Below are 22,309 nucleotides of genomic sequence, written 5' to 3' on the forward strand. Positions count from 1 at the left end.
CAGCTCGTTCATACAGGTAGGAAGAGAATGTCTTAATATTTTGGCTTGCTACTTTAGACACAGTGTGTTTCTCTATTGCTTCAATAACCATGGGTGTATGCTGCTAGTAGCCTGACATTAGAAAAAAAAAACTGGCACAAAGCTAATCAGTTTTAGCTTAGTGTAGGAGGAAGACCCGTTTTTACCTTAGTTTCCCTTGTGTTTTATTCATCTTTTTCTTTTTGTTTTACACATTCTTCTACTCTGGCAATAGGGTGTAACCACTTACTCACCTTGTCTCCCCACCTAATAGACTGAGAGAACAGTGTGGTCTGATCCACATTGTACCCTCTCTGGTCTGTGAAGCTAACCCCTTATTATTCCATATGCCATCACTACACGGCAATGGGAAGAGGCCAAGTGCCGGATGGGGGCATCTGGGATGGCTGGGGGCAGATTTTTTTTTTTTACCCGGGGAGTGTGTGCAATAACCATGGTCCCTCTCTAGGCTATTAATATCTGCCACTGGCTTTCCCTCTCTGGCGGAGAAAATTGTGCGGGAGCCCACACCAGTTTTTTTCCGTGATTTACTTCTTTAATTTAACACCTACAGCTCCAAAATTTGACACACACACACTACTAACATTATTAATGAGGGACATATATAAATCTAACTTATGTAATGGTTTACTGTATGTAAACCATGTCTCATATCCTGTCGGGTTCTGTAATGATTTAACTAAAGCAAAGAAATGAATTATCAGCTATTCTGCTATCTAGCTCTGTATGAAATTTATATATATATATATATATATATATATATATGTGTGTCTCACTGATATATATATATATATATATATATATATATATGTGTGTCTCACTGATATATATATATGTCTTCATGAATATTTGCGCCCATGGATCCATTATATGTCCATTTTGCAAGCCAGCGAGAGAATCTCGCCATACTTATGTCACACGGATGCTTACATGCGAGAAACTCGCATCCTCGCTTTGCACACGGATGACTTACGGATCACTGTTCAGGGAACATTTCTGCGATTCTTGGCTGTATAAAACGGACCGTATTTTTATACTTTGTGTGTGACTCCAGCCTTAAAGTCAATATCAATCCTCTAACGAGAATTGTCACATGATTTAGGATAAAAACCAAAATTTCAGTTTTCGGACACTGTGTTTTGGGGTACTGCCCTTTGTCAATGCAAAGTGTGAGATCTGGTTTGACTAGGATTCAAGGGGTAACGTTTCTCCTTGTGGAGAGTGACTTGCCAAGGTTAGGAGACTTTTAAGCCGCAATGCTCCCCTGAGAAATACGCAAATAGTCTCTTCTGAGGGGAAGAGGACTAGAACTGCAGTTCCACCTATTGAAAGGAGCAATCCTAAAAGTTAATATCGACCCTCTAACGAGCCTTGTCACATGACTTAGGATAAAAGCCAAAATCTCAAGCTAATGCAACCAGTCCGAGCATCTGCTCAGAAAATGGTCTGATCTTAAAATGCTGTCTGATCTAATATTGACTTTACTAAAGTTCCATTTAGATGAGCTGATTTTAGCTTATATTCTAATACTGTTACACAGGATGATGAAGAGAATGAGCTGTTCTGTTCCCGCACAACATATTGACAGAAGCATGTTCTTTACAATGCATAGGATTCCTGTTGTCCTTCTGCAGTTTAACCACTAGTGACCGCTATTGTTCACCTTGAGAACTGTGCTGCATTTCCACTCCTTACCACTGGAGGCTGCTGTTGTGCTCTACAATTGCCTTTTACTAAAATTGCAGATTTTGAAGCTGTGGAATCCACCTTGTTTCCTGTTTGGGCCTACTTAAAGCCACATGGATCTCTCACTTATTGCTGGAATATTGTGTCTTTCTGTTAGTGCAAGAGCTGGAGACTGGAACTAGACTTTCTTACTCAGACTGTTCTCGCTTCTCTCCGGATTGTTTAAGGACTTCTTCTCCTACTGCTTGCTGTTTCTTCCTCGTGCTCTTCCAACCACTGGATTCTGGCAATGCTACACCAATATCGTAAAAGGATCTCAAGCCTTCATGATGGAGAGAGGAAAACTGGAGGTTCATGTAACCAAGATGAACTCTTTTCTTACCAATATCTATGCAGACATATAAGCACTAAAATATGTACAGTACATGGAATTTGAAACTCAAGACATCATTTTTTTTGGACAAGCTACATAGGATCTACAGAATACAGATGTAAGCAAACGATTGCACAGCAGATCCTTCAATTATAACCCATCATACGGCTCCGGTCCCTCCACCCACCCTTCCACACCCATCTTTCAGGCTTGGTGGACACCGTAACAAATCTCTTAGATTCATCATCCAGTGCAGATCGTACTTTGGTGCTCACTTCTCTACTGACAGATCAAAAGCGTTGTGTATCAATATGCGTGCGCCTCAGAATTCAGATGGTGGGTGATTGATTCTGAATAATGCTGCAAAATTCTTTTTTTTTGAGAACTGACTCTCCAGTGCACTCAAAGATGAATCAGCCCCGGCTGACGCTTCCACAAAATTTGATGACTTAATTGGGCTTGTATTTGGATACAAAATTGAATTATCAGAAGACTGGAAAAGTGAAATTCAAACTGGTCCTGTAACAGTAACCTTTGCTTGCTTCTACCACCAGTCTCAGAGACTTTGAGATAGAGAGTCATCACATAACCGAATCTGAACCCATGCAGGTTGACAGCTTACAGTGGCTTTCGAAAGTCTTCAGCCCACTTGGCTTTTTACCTATTTCGTTACATTACAACTTGTATTTAAATATTTTTGTTATCCAATTTCTGTGATGCTTCAGCACTAAATAGGAGATCATTACGTATTGTGACTTGCAGATCTTCCATTTAGGCTGTGTATTTTGCTCACCATATTCAATGGATTTTGTTTCCTTTGGTGCTGAACAGGTTAACGACCATTTCTATGCTGTTTAGAGACATGCTGCTGATTTTCAGAGCGCCTCCTGACCTGCTCATTTCCTCTCTAAAAAAATATGGCCAGACCTTCTCTGCCTCGCCAGTAAAAATTTACTTCCTGGTTTGCTGGAGTTGTGCTGCTGTTGCAGTTCGTTGTTGCGGCTGGAGATTGTTGTATGCCTATTCCCTTTTGCTTAGTACATTCCTATCCATCCCTATATTCCTCTCTACCTTTGGTGAGTGTTTTGTGTACAGGGTGGGCCATTTATATGGATACACCTGGGTGGGCCATTTACAAAGTTGGATCCAAAATGGCCAACTTCAAAATGGCCACTGTGATGGTGTGATATGCTATATGGATATCATTTTGTGTATATTGCTATTTCACTGATTTGTATAGTGTTAACTTGATGCCTTGTATGTCTGCAGCCTGACTTTTATCTATGACTCTTGATGACCCCCTGTAGTGTCATAATCCCCCAAGCACCTTTTGTCAAGTCTGGGAGGCCTGAAAACCTGCCCCCAACCTGTTTTGACTCCCTGGACATAATGAGGGGGGCTGGGGAGGATAGGGGCTGGGCAAGTCAGTTGCTGTGTGCAGAGCATGGTGTGAAGACGGGACTTCTGAGAGAAAGAAGAATATATGGAACATGTTATCACTGTCAGCTGGATTTTGGACTCTCATCTCCATGGACATGTTATACTGTTACTGAACTGCATTCAGATTCTGGACTATCTATCCTTTGTGGGGTGGACTGAATATGGACCTTTCATATTTTTGCCTAAATAAATGTCTTGGAATTGTTCACTCTCCTCTTGCTCTGTTGATTGTGTGATACCAGAGAAGGACCCCGTGACAACTGGTGGCAGCGGTGGGATCAACAGAGCGTCACCCAATGGAGAACCACCCACAGAGTGAGTACAGAAATTGGACTGTATGCAGTTTACAGGAGAGAGCCAGAGACCTGGGCCTGAACTACCAGGGACTGACTAAAGAGGCCTTAATCGATCTACTGGTGGGCGCTAGCCCGGCCACCTCCTCCCAGATGTCTGAAGGACGAGCACTGGAGACAGGGATCCCCATCCAGAAAAGCCAGTGGTTGGTGTGGTATGAAGAGATGGCGGTTCTGGGCCCCGGCGTCTCTCAGGAGTACAAGGAGGAGGCTGCCCGCCGGGCACAGCGGAGACAGGAAGCAATGGAGCTTGAAAAAGGGAGTAACGCAATGTGGAGTGTAACCCCAACAATCCGGGAGCCTGTACGGATCACCCGGACAGAGCTTAAGCCATTTGATGAGGCTTCTGGAGATGTGGAGGGGTTCTTCAAAGACTTTGAGCAGCAGTGTGCTGTGATGGAGGTGCCCCACTCTAGCTGGATGCGTTTGTTAGTGGGGCTCCTGAACGGAAGCTTGGCGGAGGCTTACCGAACCATTGATGCACTGTGGAATCGGGATTATAACATTGTAAAGCGGATTATCCTGGATTACCATGCTATCACCCCAGACTCATATAGGGCCAAGTTCCGAGACCTCCCATGCACCACGGGGGGATCGTTTAGGATGTATGCACATAAGATGTCCGAGGCATGTCGGAGATGGCTGGAAGCAGAAAACGCCTTTACTGTGGAAGATGTTATACAGGCGTTCCTTATAGAACAATTTCTTGCCAAGTGCCTTGCAGAGGTACGGGAATGGGTCCGAGAGCGCACGCCGTGTACCGTGGATAGAGCTGCAGCCCTGGCCGATGAAGCCCTTACTATCCGACCGCAATGGAGGAGGCTTCTGGACAATGAACCACGGCCTGCTCCTGCGCCCCGTCCCCCTCAGATTATATCTGCCCTTCCGCCTAGTCGCAAGCCGCTGACTATCACGCCTCCCAATCCTGGGCCCCAACAGTTCCGACCATCACAGAGAGGAGATGTTATGTGTGTGGGCAACCTGGACATTTGCAGTTTGGATGTCCCTCAAGGATTCGGAGGGAGCCCCGTGCAGCCCCACCTCGTCCAGTGCATCTGGTACACTCCATCCCGCCTGAGAAAGAGCTACCACCATCCCAACCAGAGTGGACCACCGACCACGGCACCATAGATACTCCTCCTGGAGTGTACGGACTTCGGCCTCTGTCCTTTGGCTACCCAGAGCAACAGCAACGCCACCTGCAGGAGGTCTTAATTGATGGATACAAAGTGTCAGGATTTAGAGACACGGGGGCATTTCTGACTATCGCTGACACCCGTGTGGTTCGACCCGAGGCAATTCACCAGGGTGCAGGAATTCCCATTGTCTTGGCGGGGGGTGTCCGCAAATATATACAGCGAGCTTTGGTGCGTTTGGATTATGGTTTTGGGGAAAAACTGTGCTGGATTGGAGTTATGGGAGGACTTCCTGCAGATATCCTCCTTGGGAACGACATTGGGGAGTTAGTGTCATTTTGTGGGAGCAGTCACCCGACTACAGGCCCTTCAAGCACCACAACATTCGGACCCCACTGAGGAGCAATCTGTTTGGCCAGAAGGTCCGTGGGCCTCTCACTCTTCTGAAAGAACAATTGGAGGGAGATATCGCAGACATTGGAATGCCCATCATTCTCTACGTTCTAGAGTTCAGAAATCGTCTCGCCCAGCTAGTGGCTAATGATCAACAGCAAATGGCCCAGTCCAGTCAAGAAACCTGGTATGACCGTAACGCCAGGACCCGGGAATTTATGGAAGGACATCAAGTACTTATAATTATTGCAACCCCTGCCACTGTACAAGGAACTATAAACGATTGAGCAATGTGGACTATAGTGAGCAGGCCAGAGGTCTGTGTAGACCTCATAGCGTGCTCACTTATTATGAGGGGGGAGAGGTTGTGATGGGGTGATATGCTATATGGATATCATTTTGTGTATATTGCTATTTCACTGATTTGCATAGTGTTAATCTTGATGCCTTGTATGTCTGCAGCCTGACTTTTATCTATGACTCTTGATGACCCCCTGTAGTGTCATAATCCCCCAGGCACCTTTTGTCAAGTCTGGGAGGCCTGAAAACCTGCCCCCAACCTGTTTTGACTCCCTGGACATAATGAGGGGGGCTGGGGAGGATAGGGGCTGGGCAAGTCAGTTGCTGTGTGCAGAGCATGGTGTGAAGACGGGACTTCTGAGAGAAAGAAGAATATATGGAACATGTTATCACTGTCAGCTGGATTTTGGACTCTCCTCTCCCTGGACATGTTATACTGTTACTGAACTGCATTCAGATTCTGGACTATCTTATCCTTTGTGGGGTGGACTGAATATGGACCTTTCATATTTTTGCCTAAATAAATGTCTTGGAATTGTTCACTCTCCTCTTGCTCTGTTGATTGTGTGATACCAGAGAAGGACCCCGTGACAGCCACCATGGTCACCACCCATCTTGAAAAGTTTCCCCCCTCCATTATACTATTGTGCCCCAAACAGGAAGTTGATATCACCAACCATTTCCATTTTAGTTAGGTGTATCCATATAAATGGCCCACCCAGGTGTATCCATATAAATGGCTCACCCTGTATTTGTTGTTTTTTGTTATTCCTGTTTGTATTGGGTGTTTATACACTTGCATTTCTGCTCCAGGCCTCCTGGGGGAGGGATCTGTTTAAGTATAACAGGAGAACAGTAAAGGGCATGTCACACTAAGAGATATCGCTAGCAATATCGCTATAACTAGTGACGTTATAGCGATATTGCTAGCGATATCTCTGTGTCTGATACTTACCAGCGACCGGCTCCCGCTGGTTATCGCTGATCGCGCGAGAACGTTCAGGACTGTTTCTCGTCGTCAGCTTCCTGTGGCGCTTCCTGCTGTGAGGACGAGCGACGCGTGGACGCGGGCGGGAGGACGCAGGATCGCCTGGTGTGACAGGTAAGTAGCGACCCCCGTCCCCAGCGATGTCGCTGCTGAGATCTGCCTGTTTGGCAGCTCACTAGCGATCACTTAGCGATGTACCAGCGATCCTGACCGCGTCATATCGCTGGTCGGGATCGCTGGTACATCGCTAAGTGTGACAGTACCTTAAGGCTGGTGGCCCAAACCTCCTCACCTTTAGAGGTACCTTTGGGAGCAGGAATAGCAAGGGCCCCAGCTCTAGGGACGGTGCACGGTCTCATTCCCTAATCACGTACAGTCACAGAGTGACTGCACACTAACTGAAAGAAAACCTTTTTTTTTAATGTTGATCTGGGACTTCTACGGGTCTAAGCACTTAGCAGTGGATAGATAGTTAACTACCTTCCTATTCTGTTCTCTACCGGGTCAGGCAGTGATTCTCCTGCTTCCTGTGACTTCGATTCAACAGAGCAGTTTCTTTTTCTTCAGCTCTGTTGACATGGCGTCACACTAATTGACAGCTGGTTTTCAACCGTTTGACAGTCGGATCCCTGCTACCTATATCGGCATGAGTTCGGCAGTGACGCCCCCCCCGTCGAGAGAGCAGATGTGAAGGTGCTGGTCTTTCGAAGTGAGGTCACAGAACACAGGAGAAGGGCCACCTGAGCCCAAAGACATTGTCTCAGGGCAGAACAGGAAGGTAATTTTTAGCACCATAAGGAAAAGAAAAAGTCCTAGATCAACCATTTAAGTGGTGTTTTTCAGGTGTAGCCTCACTTATGATTATGCCGAGTCTTCTGCATCAAGTATAAAAGTGATGGCGCAAGAGACGAGCGGCCCGTTAACTAGTGGAACCAATGGACTCGGTCTCGCCTGCTACGTCCAGTGCATCCTTACTAACCAGTATCTCCTGCAGCGGTGTGCTGTCATAGATCACGCCTAGACTAGAGCCATTATTTGCACATTTTATGACATTATCCGAAACAAGTAATATTCTATTGTAATCTTAATAACAAAAGTGCAAAATCAGAGGAAACTGTGTTCAGCCACGAGTTGCCGGCAGAGCCGCCATGGCTGCAGTAGTAGTGTTTTATAGCAATTCTTCATAAGTTACATTCTTAATAACAGGCAACTGGAATATGTATACATTATAAAAAGCACCATTTGTCCATGGTAGTCCCGCCAGTCTTGTAGTCTCTGTAACCATTGTGCTTATTCCTCATTGTCAGATCTCCGGAACCCCCGTTATTAAGGTTCATTTCCCCAGTATCTGTCCAGCAATTACCGGCTTATAGTTTATAATCAATCTGCTCCCGCTGTAATGGAAACGATCCCTCAATGCACCGCCGAGCTTCTGCTTAAACACAACAATCAATCTGACAAAGTAGAGCTGCAGTGTAAAGAACAGGGGAGGCATAGAGCAGCAACTTTGGTGAGGCAGAGTGTGGATTACACAATACCCTTGTTAGTAACTCACTTCTGCTTCAAGTGTATACAGGTTCCCAGAATCATAAATAGTGCAATTTGTAGGCGATTACAGGGATCACACGCTTCTACATCTATCCAATTGTTCAGACCCCACAGTCCGTAACCATCCAGGAGCAACAAACATTATAAAGAAATGGATCCAGGACGTTTTCCTTGTAAAATGAATAACGTAGTCTAATCTTGTGTTATCCGTGGGTGAGGTGCAGGCACCTTTGATGGCAGGTTACAACACTGGTGATCGGGCACTGCTGGGAGGTCACTTGGAGGACTTGGCTTGTGCTGGAGGTAAATTGATGTTGGTGCCAGGAATGACAAATTCTCCTACTCCATCGATGAGAGGATCCCACTGGTTAAAATCTTTCTGGAGCCCTAAGTGAAAAAATAAGATTAGACCTTAGAAAAAGATGCTTGATGCCATAGAATCCTAGAACATTAGAGTTGGAAGGGACCTCCTGGGCCATTGGTCCAACCCCCTGCTCAAAGCAGGATTCACTAAATCATCCCAGTCAGATGTCTGTCCAGCCTCTGTTTGAAGACTTCCATTGAAGGAGAACTCACCACCTCTCGTGGCAGCCTGTTCCACTCATTGATCACCCTCGCTGTCAAAAAGTTTTTTGTACTATCTAATCTGTATTTTCTGTCTTTCATTTCCAAATCAAAAGATGAACGCGTCTGTACATATCTACCAGGGCACATACATGATCAACTAACCTTAATAGTAAGGATATGGAGGTTGTGCATGTGTCTCGGCAGATGCGACATCATGATCATCATCACTCACCTTCTGATGCGTTAGTGAGTGGAGACGCACAACCCTTTTATGAGCCTGGAATAATTGCTCCTTAGGCTAAAGGCCTCCAAACGCATCAGAGGGATGTCGTCAACCATCTGATATGTATGGGGGAGTCCTCCCGACGTTCCCCCCCTCAGTAGAAGTTTAGGTCAGGAGACTCGTGGTCAGTTTGGACTCAGGCCGTGGTACTGCCATTGCTGTCCCCCTACGCCATACGTGTACTCACCTAGATGCCGCTGCAGAAAGGCTAATGTGACATTATTAATGATGTCCATCCCCACGTACGGGTCAATTTCTCCCTTCAACTTGAATATTTTCCCTATCAAGTACCCAGTCAGAAAGGTGAAGTCTGGAAAACTTTGATGGACACTGCCCCTACACAGAAAAGCAATTACAACAAATATGTTATCGGTTTTGTTAATGGCGGTCTTGTGTAAGCTTCATAGGGGTTGTCCGGTTAAAAAAAAAAGTTATCGTGGATAGGCGATAGCTTACAGATCCATAGGTGTTTCACTGCTGAGACCCAAACCGTTTGGCTGAAATTCTCTGTGAAGCTGCCAAAAAAGCTTATTGCAACACTTCGCTCTAACAGAGAAAAAGGTCCCCATAGGTGCCGGTCACAGCAATCTGACCCCACCGATCAATAAGTTGTCACCTATCCCTTGGATAGATACATTTGGTTGACCTGGACAACACACATTATATAATGAGAGCAAAGAAAATACCCTTGATATACATAGTAGTTGATTCATGCTGTGCCAGTGCACATTAGACCCCAGAATTGTAAACAGTAGGACAACTCAAAAAACTGAGCGAAAAAAGGGGACCCTGAGTCCAGAGCTACAAACAAAGTGAAAAACTTTATTGAGGCAACAATAGGGAACAGGACAATAGATGAAGGAGTTAAAAATGTATAGTACACAAACAAGTGTTGAGATAGCCAGATGCAAACAAAAATCCTGTGCAGCAATAACAGAGGACTACAATGGGTGAATAGAGTAGCTGGCATTGTACACTAAACACAGGGCAAGACACATATGTGCAAAGAGTATAAAAGAGTCACTCTAATACATGATAACAGTCATAATGAGAGGAATGTTGTAACACTCCCAGTAATACAAAGAGATCAATCAAAGAGAGACGATATTGCACATTTGCCCAGTTAGGAGATTATAGAGGTCGCCCCCTGAGGAAGCGGTTTTACCGCGAAATGCGCATTGGGGTTTCTCCTGGATGCCAGCACTTTCCTGAGACTGTCTAATGGGTATGTTTTGACCTCTATAATCTCCTAACTGGGCAAATGTGCAATATCGTCTCTTTTTGATTGATCTCTTTGTATTACTGGGAGTGTTACAACATTCCTCTCATTATGACTGTTATCATGTATTAGAGTGACTCTTTTATACTCTTTGCACATATGTGTCTTGCCCTGTGTTTAGTGTACAATGCCAGCTACTCTATTCACCCATTGTAGTCCTCTGTTATTGCTGCACAGGATTTTTGTTTGCATCTGGCTATCTCTTAACAATTGTTTGTGTACTATACATTTTTAACTCCTTCATCTATTGTCCTGTTCCCTATTGTTGCCTCAATAAAGTTTTTCACTTTGTTTGTAGCTCTGGACTCAGGGTCCTCTTTTTTTCTTACACATTATATAATATATACATATATATTGCAAATAAACATACACATATTCTGCACAGAGGACTTTATGTAAGTTATATGAAGATCACCTGTAAAATAATTGCCAAAATATCATTTATATAGGTGAGTCTGCTGCATACTAGTATACCCAACATGCAAACATATTGCAGATAGATACAAGACTAGTGTGAGTATACACTTACTTGATTGTGATCATCTTTCTCTCTACGCTGGTGGAATCCATCTTCTTCATGAGTAGAATATTATCCACCCACTGGAACTTCTCAGAGTTGACAAATAAAACAGGTTGATGGATAGTGGAAAATATCTCATCTCTCAAAGGGAACATCCAGGAATCCAGTGCCACCCCACACCTAACACAACATAGAGGGTGATTCCACATCATACTCAGCATTAAGCACAGTTTTACTGCACCTTATGAGGAATATTATAACTACTATAATACTTCCCCTATGTACAAGAATATAACTACTATAATACTGCCCCCTATGTACAGGAATATAGCTACTATAATACTGCCCCCTATGTACAAGAATATAACTACTATAATACTGCCCCCTATGTACAGGAATATAGCTACTATAATACTGCCCCCTATGTACAAGAATATAACTACTATAATACTGCCCCCTATGTACAGGAATATAGCTACTATAATACTGATCCTATGTGCAAGAGTATAACTACTATAATGCTGCCCCTATGTACAAGAATATACCTACTATAATACTGCCCCTATGTACAAGAATATACCTACTATAATACTGCCCCTATGTACAAGAATATAACTACTATAATACTGCTCCTATGTACAAGAATATAACTACTATAATACTGCCCCTATGTACAAGAATATAACTACTATAATACTGCTCCTATGTACAAGAGTATAACTACTATAATACTGCCCCTATGTACAAGAATATAAATACTATAATACTGCCCCTATGTACAAGGATATAACTACTATAATACTGCTCCTATGTACAAGAATATAACTACTATAATGCTGACCCTATGTACAAGAATACAACTACTATAATACTGCTCCTATGTACAAGAATACAACTATAATACTGCTCCTATGTACAAGAATATAACTACTATAATACTGCTCCTATATACAAGAATATAACTACTATAATACTGCCCCTATGTACAAGAATATAACTACTATAATACTGCTCCTATGTACAAGAGTATACCTACTATAATACTCCACCTTGTACACACGTAGCTCCGCTCCGTCCACCTCGTACACACGCGGCTCCAATCACCTCATACACACATGGCTCCGCTCCGTACACCTCGTACACACACGGCTCCGCTCCGTACACCTCGTACACACGGCTCCGCTCCGTACACCTCGTACACACGGCTCCGCTCTGCACACGCCATACACACACGACTCCGCTCTGCACACCCATCTTCGCTCCGTACTCGTCGTACACACACCGCTCCGCTCTGCACACCCCATACACACGGCTCCGCTCCGAACACCTCGTACACGCGGCTCCGCTCCGTACACCTTGTACACAAACTGCTCTGCTACATCCCACTGTAAACCCCTCCTGAACCCACACAGAAACTTTACCTCATCCAGCATCATGACAACCAGCACAGCAGAGTCCTGCAGACCAGGAGGCCCCTGATCATGTGACCCCTGACTCCTCCCCTCCTGTGACCTCATCACAGGTCCTGTGCGCACAGAAAAGGACTTCATTGCAGGCTGCGGGGGGTCTATCTGGGAGGACGATAATGGGGTGCATGGGGGGGCGTGGCGGCTCAGTGCGGGATGCAGGGAGGCGTCAAAAATGGGACTGTCCCGTGAGAATCGGCACAGTTGGGCGATAACATGGTCTGACCTGTGGGCCCCAGACTCCCTCCGGGTCCGGTCGCAGTGGTGATTGCTGCGACCGTGGTAGTTACACCCCTGACTATAATGCTGCCTCCCATGTGGTGTATGTGTGACATAATTATTTTGCTAACATAGATTATTCCTCTTTATTTAGATTCTTACCTAAATCGTGAATCTCTTCCCAGAGCTTTAATTGCAGTCGCTGCCCCAAATGAATGTCCGGCAACTGCTACTTTTTGAACATCAATAGAATCCTATAAGTAGAAGCAGAAAGTTAAAATAAAATAAACACAAACTATAACTAAATCATTATGCCAAAATAAAAAAATCTCTTTTTATAACTTCCAGTATATTCAGTATAACTGTGTTTATTATTTTTTAAATAAAAAGTAAAAGTGTGTTTTGTTTTATTTCAAATAAAATACTTTATTCTGGTTTTGTCTTTATTTACCATATAACTATAGGATTAGTAATGGATAAGTGGCTTATAGACGCCTCTTCATTAGTAAGCCGTGGGTTTGATGTCACCAGACAATACAAAGGTGACATTAACCCCACAAATATGAACTCCATTTCTCACTGTTACAGGCCAAGTGGGAAGAGCCGAGCAAAGCGCCAGAATTGACGCATCTAATACATTCGCCTTTTCTGGGCAGTTTGCAGGCTGCTATTTTTAGGCTGGAAGGGGGGGGGGCAATATCCATGAACCCTTATAAGCTTCAAAATACCAGCCCCCTAGCTGTCTTCTTTAGCTTGGCTGGTTGTCAAAAAATGAAGGGGACCCCACGCCTTTTTTTTAAATTATTGAAATAATTAAAAAATATGGCATGGGGACCCTTCTATTCTTGAAAGCGCTGACAGCTGAGAGTTGCATCCCCAGCATTGAGTTTTGCCTAGCTGGTTATCAAAAATACAGGGGAATCCACGCCGTTTTTGTTTTTTTTAAATTATTTACAGAGCAGGATTCGGCTGGTGAATACTCCCATCAGCTGCTCCGGCAGGCATCTTCTGCCTATGGGAGCCGTACTCCCATCAGCTGACACCAATGACTGGAGGTAAACTTTATACCTTTGATCATAGTTGTGGGCTCACGCTGTCATTTGACAGTGTGGAAACCATGGCTGTCTGAGAGGCGGTGATTTTACCGCCGATCAGAGGCAGTGGTGGCCACGCTGTCATGCACATGACAGCACGACAAACACCAGGTTTTTGTGGAGCCGTACCAGAACAGTAACATGGACTTCCTGATGAAGTCCGTGTTCGGTGTCTGTGCCCGAACAGTAGGTGTTCGTTACGGATACTGAATTTTATTGTTCAGGTTTGCCTATCTCTAGTGATAACTACAACAAATCATGGAAGAAACTCAATGATGCTTACAGTAAAGCATGGCAGTGGCTTGGTCATGCTTACTTGTGAAGCATGGCAGTGGCTCGCTGATGCCTACAGTGAAACATGGTAGTTTCTCAGTGTTGCCTAAAGTCAAGCACGGTGGTGGCACAGTTAAGCATGGCAATAGCTCAGCGATGCCTATAATGAAGCAAAATTGGCATTTGGTTATACCTACAATGAAGGATGGTAGTGACTCAATGATGTTTACAGTGAAGTATTTTAGTGATTTGGGAATGGCTACAGAGAAGCATGGTGAAGGCACGGTGATGACTATAGTAAAGCATTGTCGTGGCTCAGTGATGCTTACAGGGAAGTACGGCGGTGGCTCAGGGTTGCCTACAGCAAATCATGGTGGTGGCTCAGTGATGCCGACAGTGAAGCATGGTGGTGGCTCAGTGATGCTGACAGTGAAGCATAGCAGTGTCTCTGTGAGGTCTACAGTAAACATGTTGGTGGCTTGGCGATATCTACAGTGGAGTATGGGAAAAAAAATCAGTGGTGACTACAGTTAAATATGGCAGTGGCTTGGCGATGATCTTGAGCTGCTTTGTTTCCTATGGAAACCTGCAGTTTGTGAAGGGCAACATGGATTAAATAAGTATCAGGAAATCCTTGTAGTAAAGGCTATGCTTTCTATAAGGAAACTGAAGTCTGCGTGTCATTGTAGTTTCCACCAGGACATTGATCCCAAGCACACCTCACAGTCCACCAAGCCTTGGTTTCAAAAGAAGTCCTAAAAGATTGTGGAGCGGCCATCACTATCATCTGACTTTAACCCCACAGAAAATCATTGGTCGGATTTGAAGAAGGCAATTGCAGAAAACCCAAGAATTTTAGAAAACTAGATGCCATTGCCCATTAGGAATGGGCTAAAATTCCCCATGAATATTGCTAAAACTTGGTGTCTTGACTATACATCTTGTTTGCAGCAGGTCATAACAGCCAGAGGGAATCTACTAAGTCATGAAGGAGTGAATAATTGAGACTGAAGAAATCAGCAACAGTGGAATTTTGTGTAGAATTTGGAGAAGCCACTTTTCATATTCATTGTGTTCGGCTATTAGCATTATTCTTATTTGGTTTTTTTTGGGTTTTTTTTACATACATCATAAAGTTTGGAAATTTTGCAAATAAACCAAATTTGTAATGGGAAATGAACAATATTGATTGCACCTGTGGAATGTGCTCTTCTTCTGTACCCACCTTTAATGATGACCAGTCAAAGTTGGACGGCAATGCATTGGTCACTGGTTTCCCAGCATTGATGTCCAGCACAAGATCTAAGGCTCGCAAACATTCATCCGCTCTCTTCTGGACCTATAGATAAAAATTATTAGGAACAGAAAAATAAAATGGTGGAAACAATCATATATCCACGGACCAATGAGGTCTGATAGGTGTCTGGCATTTTTTGGCAGATTCTGCAATGAAGGCTCTGAATGAACCCAAACAGACTCAAAGAGTTATTAGAGTGATACCTGTTCAAATCGAAGAGGAAACTCGTCCGCTCCTGGTTTTGGAGTCTTTTTGTACAGCCAAACCTCCTCCATGGGTTCACGCTCCTCGTCCCCCTGACAGGTGTCAGCGGAGGAGCGCTCCCGGAAGTAAAATGTGGCAGACGCAGATTCATCTCTGTCGGAAGCAAACAAAGTAAAAAACATCATAGAGCTGAGTCATACAGGCTGAAATTTTAGGAACCTGAAAAATCCTCAAAAATTAGGACATTTAACATGTGAATTTCCATGCAGGATTGTAGCAGATTGCAACCTTAGTAATTCTCTAGAAAGTTCAGATGTAATACATTTCCTGCAAGTTTCCATGGACCATAAGATTCTAATCCATTCTTACATAATGTCTGAAATGCTGGACATCAACCAGATTATTTTAAACCCTATTGCTCTGTTTTTTTTTCCTGTTTTTAAAGTCCAAGAGCCATAATGTTTTTTACTTTTCCTTTGCCACATGAGGTGTAGTTGTAGCTTTGGATGACACCATTTCACCATTTACTTTACCATATATAGAACTGAAAAATGGAAAAAAATTAACCAGCCCACAATTCTGTCTTTTTTCTCCATGCTCAACCATGCAGTAAATATGAATGATTATATCGGAACCAAATTCATATTTTATTGTTTACATTACTGCACTTAAAAAAATATTATTTTTCCCTTCTTAAAATATTGGTTAGTATTATTTTGTCTCATAACTAATATTTTTACTGTCGATGGAGCTCTGTGTCTACCTGTTTATTTATGTGGTGAGCTATCATTTTTTATTGGTACCGTTTTGAGGAACATGGTTTGATTGCTTTGTATTGCATATTTTGGACAAGTGCAGTGATTGAAAAAGAAAAAAAAAAAAAGTAACTTTTGTGTTTCATTTTTTTTTTTCCTTTACAGTGTTTATGTTATGGGTTAATTAAAGTGGTTGTCCACTAATCAAACCCCTTCTAGGGGCATTCTCAGTCCGTATGTTTGCCCCTTATAAAATAAAAACACAAATACTTACCTCCGCCATCGTTCCAGCAGCTCTTACTTCCTCCGGATGTATGCGATTTGGTTGGCCACAGGGATTGCGTGACAATGTCAAAAGATCCCTGGGAGAGCCAGTGCCAACACTGCTGGAAGGGCGCCAGAGGTGAATGTGTTATTATTTTACTGGGGTAAACATGCTGATTGAGAAAAGGTTGACAGAGTAGTGGTCAACCTCTTTAATTTTATATATTCATAAATTACTTTTACGGTTTCGGTGATACCAATATGATTATTCATTTCTCTTTTTTTTGGATTGGAAAAAGTGGGAGCAGAAGTCAAACTTTTTTCGTATTTCTTAACTATTTTTTTTACATTTTTAAATCTTATTATTAATCATTATTAATTATTTAATATAAGGTAATTTAATATAATAAAATTAATACATCTATAATAAATTTAATAATTTCATTTAATAATTTTTAGCAATTATTACTTGTTAGTGATGAGCGAGTATACTCGTTGCTCGGGTTTTCCCGAGCATGCTCGGGTGTCCTCCGAGTATTTTGGCGTGCTCGGAGATTTAGTTTGCGTCGCTGCAGCTGCATGATTTGCGACTGCTGGACAGGCTGAATACATGTGAGGATTCCTTAGCAAACAGGGAAAATCAAACAAACATGCAGCTACGTCGACACAAACTAAATCTTCGATCACGCCAAAATACTCGGAGGACACCCGAGCATGCTCGGGAAAACCCGTGCAACGAGTATACTCACTCATCACTATTACTTATCAATATTTATTTTGCAAAAATAACATAGTCTTGTAATATATAATACAAGCAATGAAAGGATTGCAGGGTCACGTCCACTAGTGGGGGATGAACGAACGCCAATTTCAAACTGTTTAGGTGCCGCAGTCAGAGATTGACAGCAACATGTAAATAGTTAAACAGTAGCAAATAGAGCTAGCAGATGTTGAGTAACACAGCCAACATCAGCCATGTACGGAGCGGGCTCTGCTCCTGAGCCTGACCCCATACACCTGCTGCACTGCAAACTGTGTCCTTCCATATTTACCTGTGCTCCACTGCAGCAACTACAAATCCCTGGGAGGCCAGCGCGATGCAAAAGGTGGAATACAATGTCCTGCAGAGAAAAGGAGCACAAAATGAAGCAAGTAACGCACAGCCAAGCCGAACATCGCTAACGAGAGATCCCCTGCAAATGTTTGATAGATGTGTGAGGACCCCTGGGACTCTTGCCGATTGCCACTGTCTGCATACAGTCCAATGGTGAGGGGTGATCTGCTCTGTTTGCTCTGCTCTCACCAACTCCCATTGAGGTCAATGGGAGTTACCCCTTTAAGTCCACCTTCTATGCCGTCATGTCAACATGGAGGAAAATCTCTGAAAATGTCCTATACAATACTCCAGGTGGAGGAGATGATGTATTACCTGAAAGCTCCAAGGCCGTGGGAGAATATAACCAAGGGGTATTTCTCTCCAAGTCTGAAAGGTGCATTCATCTTTGCCGGACACTTTACTGATCCTACGTAAGAAAGAAGAAGGACAGATTACACATAGGACGTACTGTACAGGACAACCCTCTCCATATGCTTAGTTATAGACATCATTACTGGGGGATTCTAAATAGGGACCACCTAGGACTGCTGTTACCATCCTTGGTGCTGCCGGCCAGTCCATACATTATGTGTAGTGACTAGTGACACTTTTCAGGTCTGGCGCAAAAATTGGACTAGAAGCAAATAACAGCGAATCATCAGGGACTAGAGAAGCCGACAGAAATCATCTGATTGATGGGTGATCATGCTGATGAGAGTCCTCCTGTCTGCGCACACAATGCTGCAATCTGCACGAACGAGCTGCAGCACTTACAGGCCAAAAGTGCACTGTGGTAGGGAATTTAAATAATCAGTTCCCAATTACTAAAAAACCATGTACAAATTGTTAGTTCCTAGCTCCCAAATATAGAAGCAATCATTTCTGCATTTGAGCAATTGCTAGAAAATCTTGGTGTATAACATCCGGCCCCTTTCTCCCCCGGTGTATAGCATCATCCGGCCTCTCTCCCCCGGTGTATAGCATCATCCGGCCCTTCTCCCCCGGGGTATAGCATCATCAGGCCCCTCTCCCCCGGGGTATAGCAACATCCGGCTCCTCTCCCCCGGTGTATGGCATCATCCGGCCCCTCTCCCCCGGTGTATGGCATCATCCGGCCCCTCTCCCCCCGGTGTATGGCATCATCCGGCCCCTCTCCCCCGGTGTATGGCATCATCCGGCCCCTCTCCCCCGGTGTATGGCATCATCCGGCCCCTCTCCCCCGGTGTATGGCATCATCCGACCCCTCTCCCCCGGTGTATGGCATCATCCGGCCCCTCTCCCCCGGTGTATGGCATCATCCGACCCCTCTCCCCCGGTGTATGGCATCATCCGGCCCCTCTCCCCCGGTGTATGGCATCATCCGGCCCCTCACCCCCGGTGTATGTCATCATCCGACCCCTCTCCCCCGGTGTATGTCATCATCCGACCCCTCTCCCCCGGTGTATAGCATCATCCGACCCCTCTCCCCCGGTGTATAGCATCATCCGGCCCCTCTCCCCCGGTGTATAGCATCATCCGGCCCCTCTCCCCCGGTGTATAGCATCATCCGGCCCCTCTCCCCCGGTGTATAGCATCATCCGGCCCCTCTCCCACGGTGTATAGCATCATCCGGCCCCTCTCCCCCAGTGTATAGCATCATCTGGCCCCTCTCACCCGGTGTATAGCATCATCCGGCCCCTCTCCCCCAGTGTATAGCATCATCTGGCCCCTCTCACCCGGTGTATAGCATCATCCGGCCCCTCTTCCCCGGTGTATAGCATAATCCGGCCCCTCTCCCCCGGTGTATAGGATCATCTGGCCCCTCTCCCCCGGTGTATGACATCATCGGGCCCCTCTAACCTGGTGAATAGCATAATCCGGCCCCTCTCCAATGGTGTAGAGCATAATCCGGCCCCTCTCCCACGGTGTATAGCATAATCCGGCCCCTCTCCCCCAGTGTATAGCATCTGGCTTCTCTCCCCCGAGGAATAGCATCCGGCCCCTCTCCATTGGTGTATATAACATCAGGTCCCCCCCCCCCCATGTATAACATCCAGTCCCTCCCCCCGATGTATAACATCCGGCCCCCCGCCATGCTGTCTGCCTTTACTAACGTGACACAATGACTGGTGCTGCAGAGCTCACTGATACCAGCGCGGTCCTGTAATAGAAGCCAATGGGGTTACAAGTCTGTTCATGACTCCTAAATCTTTCCTCATCGCCTGTGAGTGATATTATTGAGAAGTGGAAGGAACCGCAGCAACTCGGCCACAAAGTGGAGTCACCGTAACGTTACAGAGCGGGACGCCGAATGCTGAGGAGCAGAGGGCAGAAAAGTCACCACTGTTCTGCTGACTCCACAACTGCAGAGTCCAGACCTCCTCTGGTATCAGCACAAACACTGCACCCCTACCGGAAGCTTCGTGGCCGAGCAGCTGCATGCAGCCGTACATCACCAAGCACAACGCCAGGCGTCAGATGGAGTGGTATAAAGCTGCCACCACTGGACTCTGGAGGAAATGTGTTCTGAGCAGTGATGGATCACACTTCTCTATCTGGCGCCTGATGGAGGAGACTGGGTTTGGTGATTCCATGAGAACGTTACCCCCTGACTGCAGTAACGTTTGGTAAATTTGGGATAATACTATGAGCTGTTTTTCACGGATCGGCCTCGGACCCTTAGTTCCAGGGATGAGAAATCTTAATGCTTTAGCACAAGACATTTTGGTCAATTGTAACCTCCAACTTTGTGGGAACAATGTGAGAAGACCCTTTTCTGTTCTCCATGACTGCGCCCCTCTCCCCCGGCATCATCCAGCCCCTCTCCCCCGAGGAATAGCATCTGGCCATAAAAGACATGGAGGGGAGAGTTTCATGTGAAATAAATAAACAAAATGTAAAAAAACAGAAAAAATAAATGAAGCAAAATGTAATAAATATGCAAAAAAAAATCCAGTAAATAAAAATAATTGCAACACAGGGAAGAAACAAAATTTAAATTTAGATAATAGTTTAGTAGTTGTTTGAGGCCTTAAAAAAAAAACAAAAAACAAAAAAAAACAAATTTTGAAAAAAATCTAAAGAGCAAACAAGTAGAGACAGGTGGAACGATTCACGGGACTCTGATCACTTGGCCAGAGTCTACTGGATGGGAGGCTCGCGAATATCTTCCCTTCTGGGATACCCGGCATGGCTGTTGATTAGTCAGAATGGAGCAATGTCATCTGTGCGTTATTTGCAAGCCCCCGTCCAGCGACCACCGACTACTGACCAACTCGGCGTTGTGCAAAAAGTTTGCAACTTTTCAAAACATTTTGCGTAAAAGCTTATATAAAAGGGTGAAGATCTCCAAAAAGAAGGTCACCACTGGGGAACATCCACATGGGTCAGATACACCTCTCTGGACGGAAACTCCACTCCGTATTACAGCTCCATTGTTGTGGATGACATTTTACAAAGTCTCCTCGTGAGCAATTTACGCTCTGGATTTTTTAGCTCGGATTTTGCCGCAGCGGAATTGCTACAGTTGCAAAAATTTCACAAAGGAAACGTCCCCTCTGAAAAAGTATCCAAAAAATACAACGCTCACTCTGTTTTCCTTGTAAGATCACATTTCCAAAAGTGCATGTGTTCAGAGGTTCTTGGGGGAAAAAAGGGGCTGCTAATTTATTTCAGTATATGGCCCTTATAGAGGTGGATCCTCCACCTGGAACCTTTTTTACCGTACCAGGGGGAAGGGCCGCTAGTAAGCACTGGAGGATGCCTTAGGCGGATGGTCATTCATCTGGATAGCAGCCATATAATATTACACATCTTTCTCCAGAAAAGTCCACTGTCTGCCTTGAGGTCTCGGGACACCCAGATCTTTAATAACTATTTATAGGGGTTTGTCTGCGATGAGAATATTAGAAAATTGCAACCTAACACATATCCTAGTGTTTAGTGAAGAACAGACCCTTAAACTATAAGGGCTCATACTCACTTGCGAGACTTTGTGCGAGTCTCTCGCATGAAAACCTGGCACTGCCGCCGGCACTGGGACCGGAGCGTGCGGCTACATGTATTTCTAAGCAGCAGCACGCTGCGGTCCCGGTGCCGGGCTTTCATGCAAGAGACTCGCACGAGAATCGTGCGAGTCTCTCGCAAGTGAGTATGAGCCCTTAAACCAGGGATCCCCAACGTGTAGCTCGGGAGCCACATGTGGCTTGCGATCTCATGAATTGTGGCTCGCAACTGTCTGCTAGCTTGGTACATTAGCTCCAGCTCTAGCCAAGAGCTATGAAGAGTACATCTCAAAATGGTGAATTTTGTGAGCAGTCTGGCACAGAAGAGCATATCTGGATGCACATATGCTGATCTTAGGAGTTTAGAGATCATTTAACGACGGTATGCTGGAGACAGGATGACACTACCGGTTAGAGGAGGTGCTAGAAGCTGGATAAGACACTGTGGTGGGAGTGCTTGATGGGAGGATACTGAAGGGGGGGATTGTGGGAACCCTTGGATCTTGGTATACTGCTTCTGTGAAAAAGCTTTGGCTGTTATTATACCCATAATAGGGGCTTTGGTTGCCCCAATGTGAGGGAGTGTTGGAGCTGGATGTGGCTCGCGACCATCTCTCAAAGCTGAACATGGCTCGCGACCTTCTCTTAGAGCCGGATGAGGCTTGCGACCCTCTCTCTGAGCTGGATGTGGCTCTCAAGGTTAGAAAGGTTGGAGACCACTGCCTTAGACAAACAATAAATGCCGTCTAATAA

The 22,309-nt window shown here is 44.8% G+C and overlaps 1 protein-coding gene across 4 annotated transcripts in view; it reads right to left on the reverse strand.

Moving 5' to 3' along the window:
- Positions 1-7,737: 7,737 nt before the first annotated feature.
- PLA2G7 (phospholipase A2 group VII) overlaps positions 7,738-22,309 on the reverse strand; it is a 58,896-nt gene continuing 44,324 nt past the window's right edge. For all 4 annotated transcript variants that reach the window (XM_073586565.1, XM_073586563.1, XM_073586564.1 and 1 more), the window contains 8 exons: positions 17,907-18,000; positions 17,530-17,598; positions 15,458-15,611; positions 15,183-15,296; positions 12,753-12,844; positions 10,915-11,085; positions 9,294-9,442; positions 7,738-8,643 (listed from right to left, as the gene is read on the reverse strand). In XM_073586565.1, the coding sequence (XP_073442666.1) occupies positions 8,531-8,643; positions 9,294-9,442; positions 10,915-11,085; positions 12,753-12,844; positions 15,183-15,296; positions 15,458-15,611; positions 17,530-17,598; positions 17,907-18,000 (956 nt within the window). In that variant the 3' untranslated portion in view covers positions 7,738-8,530. The remainder of the gene's footprint in view (positions 8,644-9,293; positions 9,443-10,914; positions 11,086-12,752; positions 12,845-15,182; positions 15,297-15,457; positions 15,612-17,529; positions 17,599-17,906; positions 18,001-22,309) is intronic.

This window comes from Dendrobates tinctorius, unplaced genomic scaffold (genome assembly GCF_039654945.1).
Source record: "Dendrobates tinctorius isolate UK_male_01 unplaced genomic scaffold, ASM3965494v1 ptg000093l, whole genome shotgun sequence".
In the NCBI taxonomy this organism is placed as follows: Eukaryota; Metazoa; Chordata; class Amphibia; order Anura; family Dendrobatidae; genus Dendrobates; species Dendrobates tinctorius.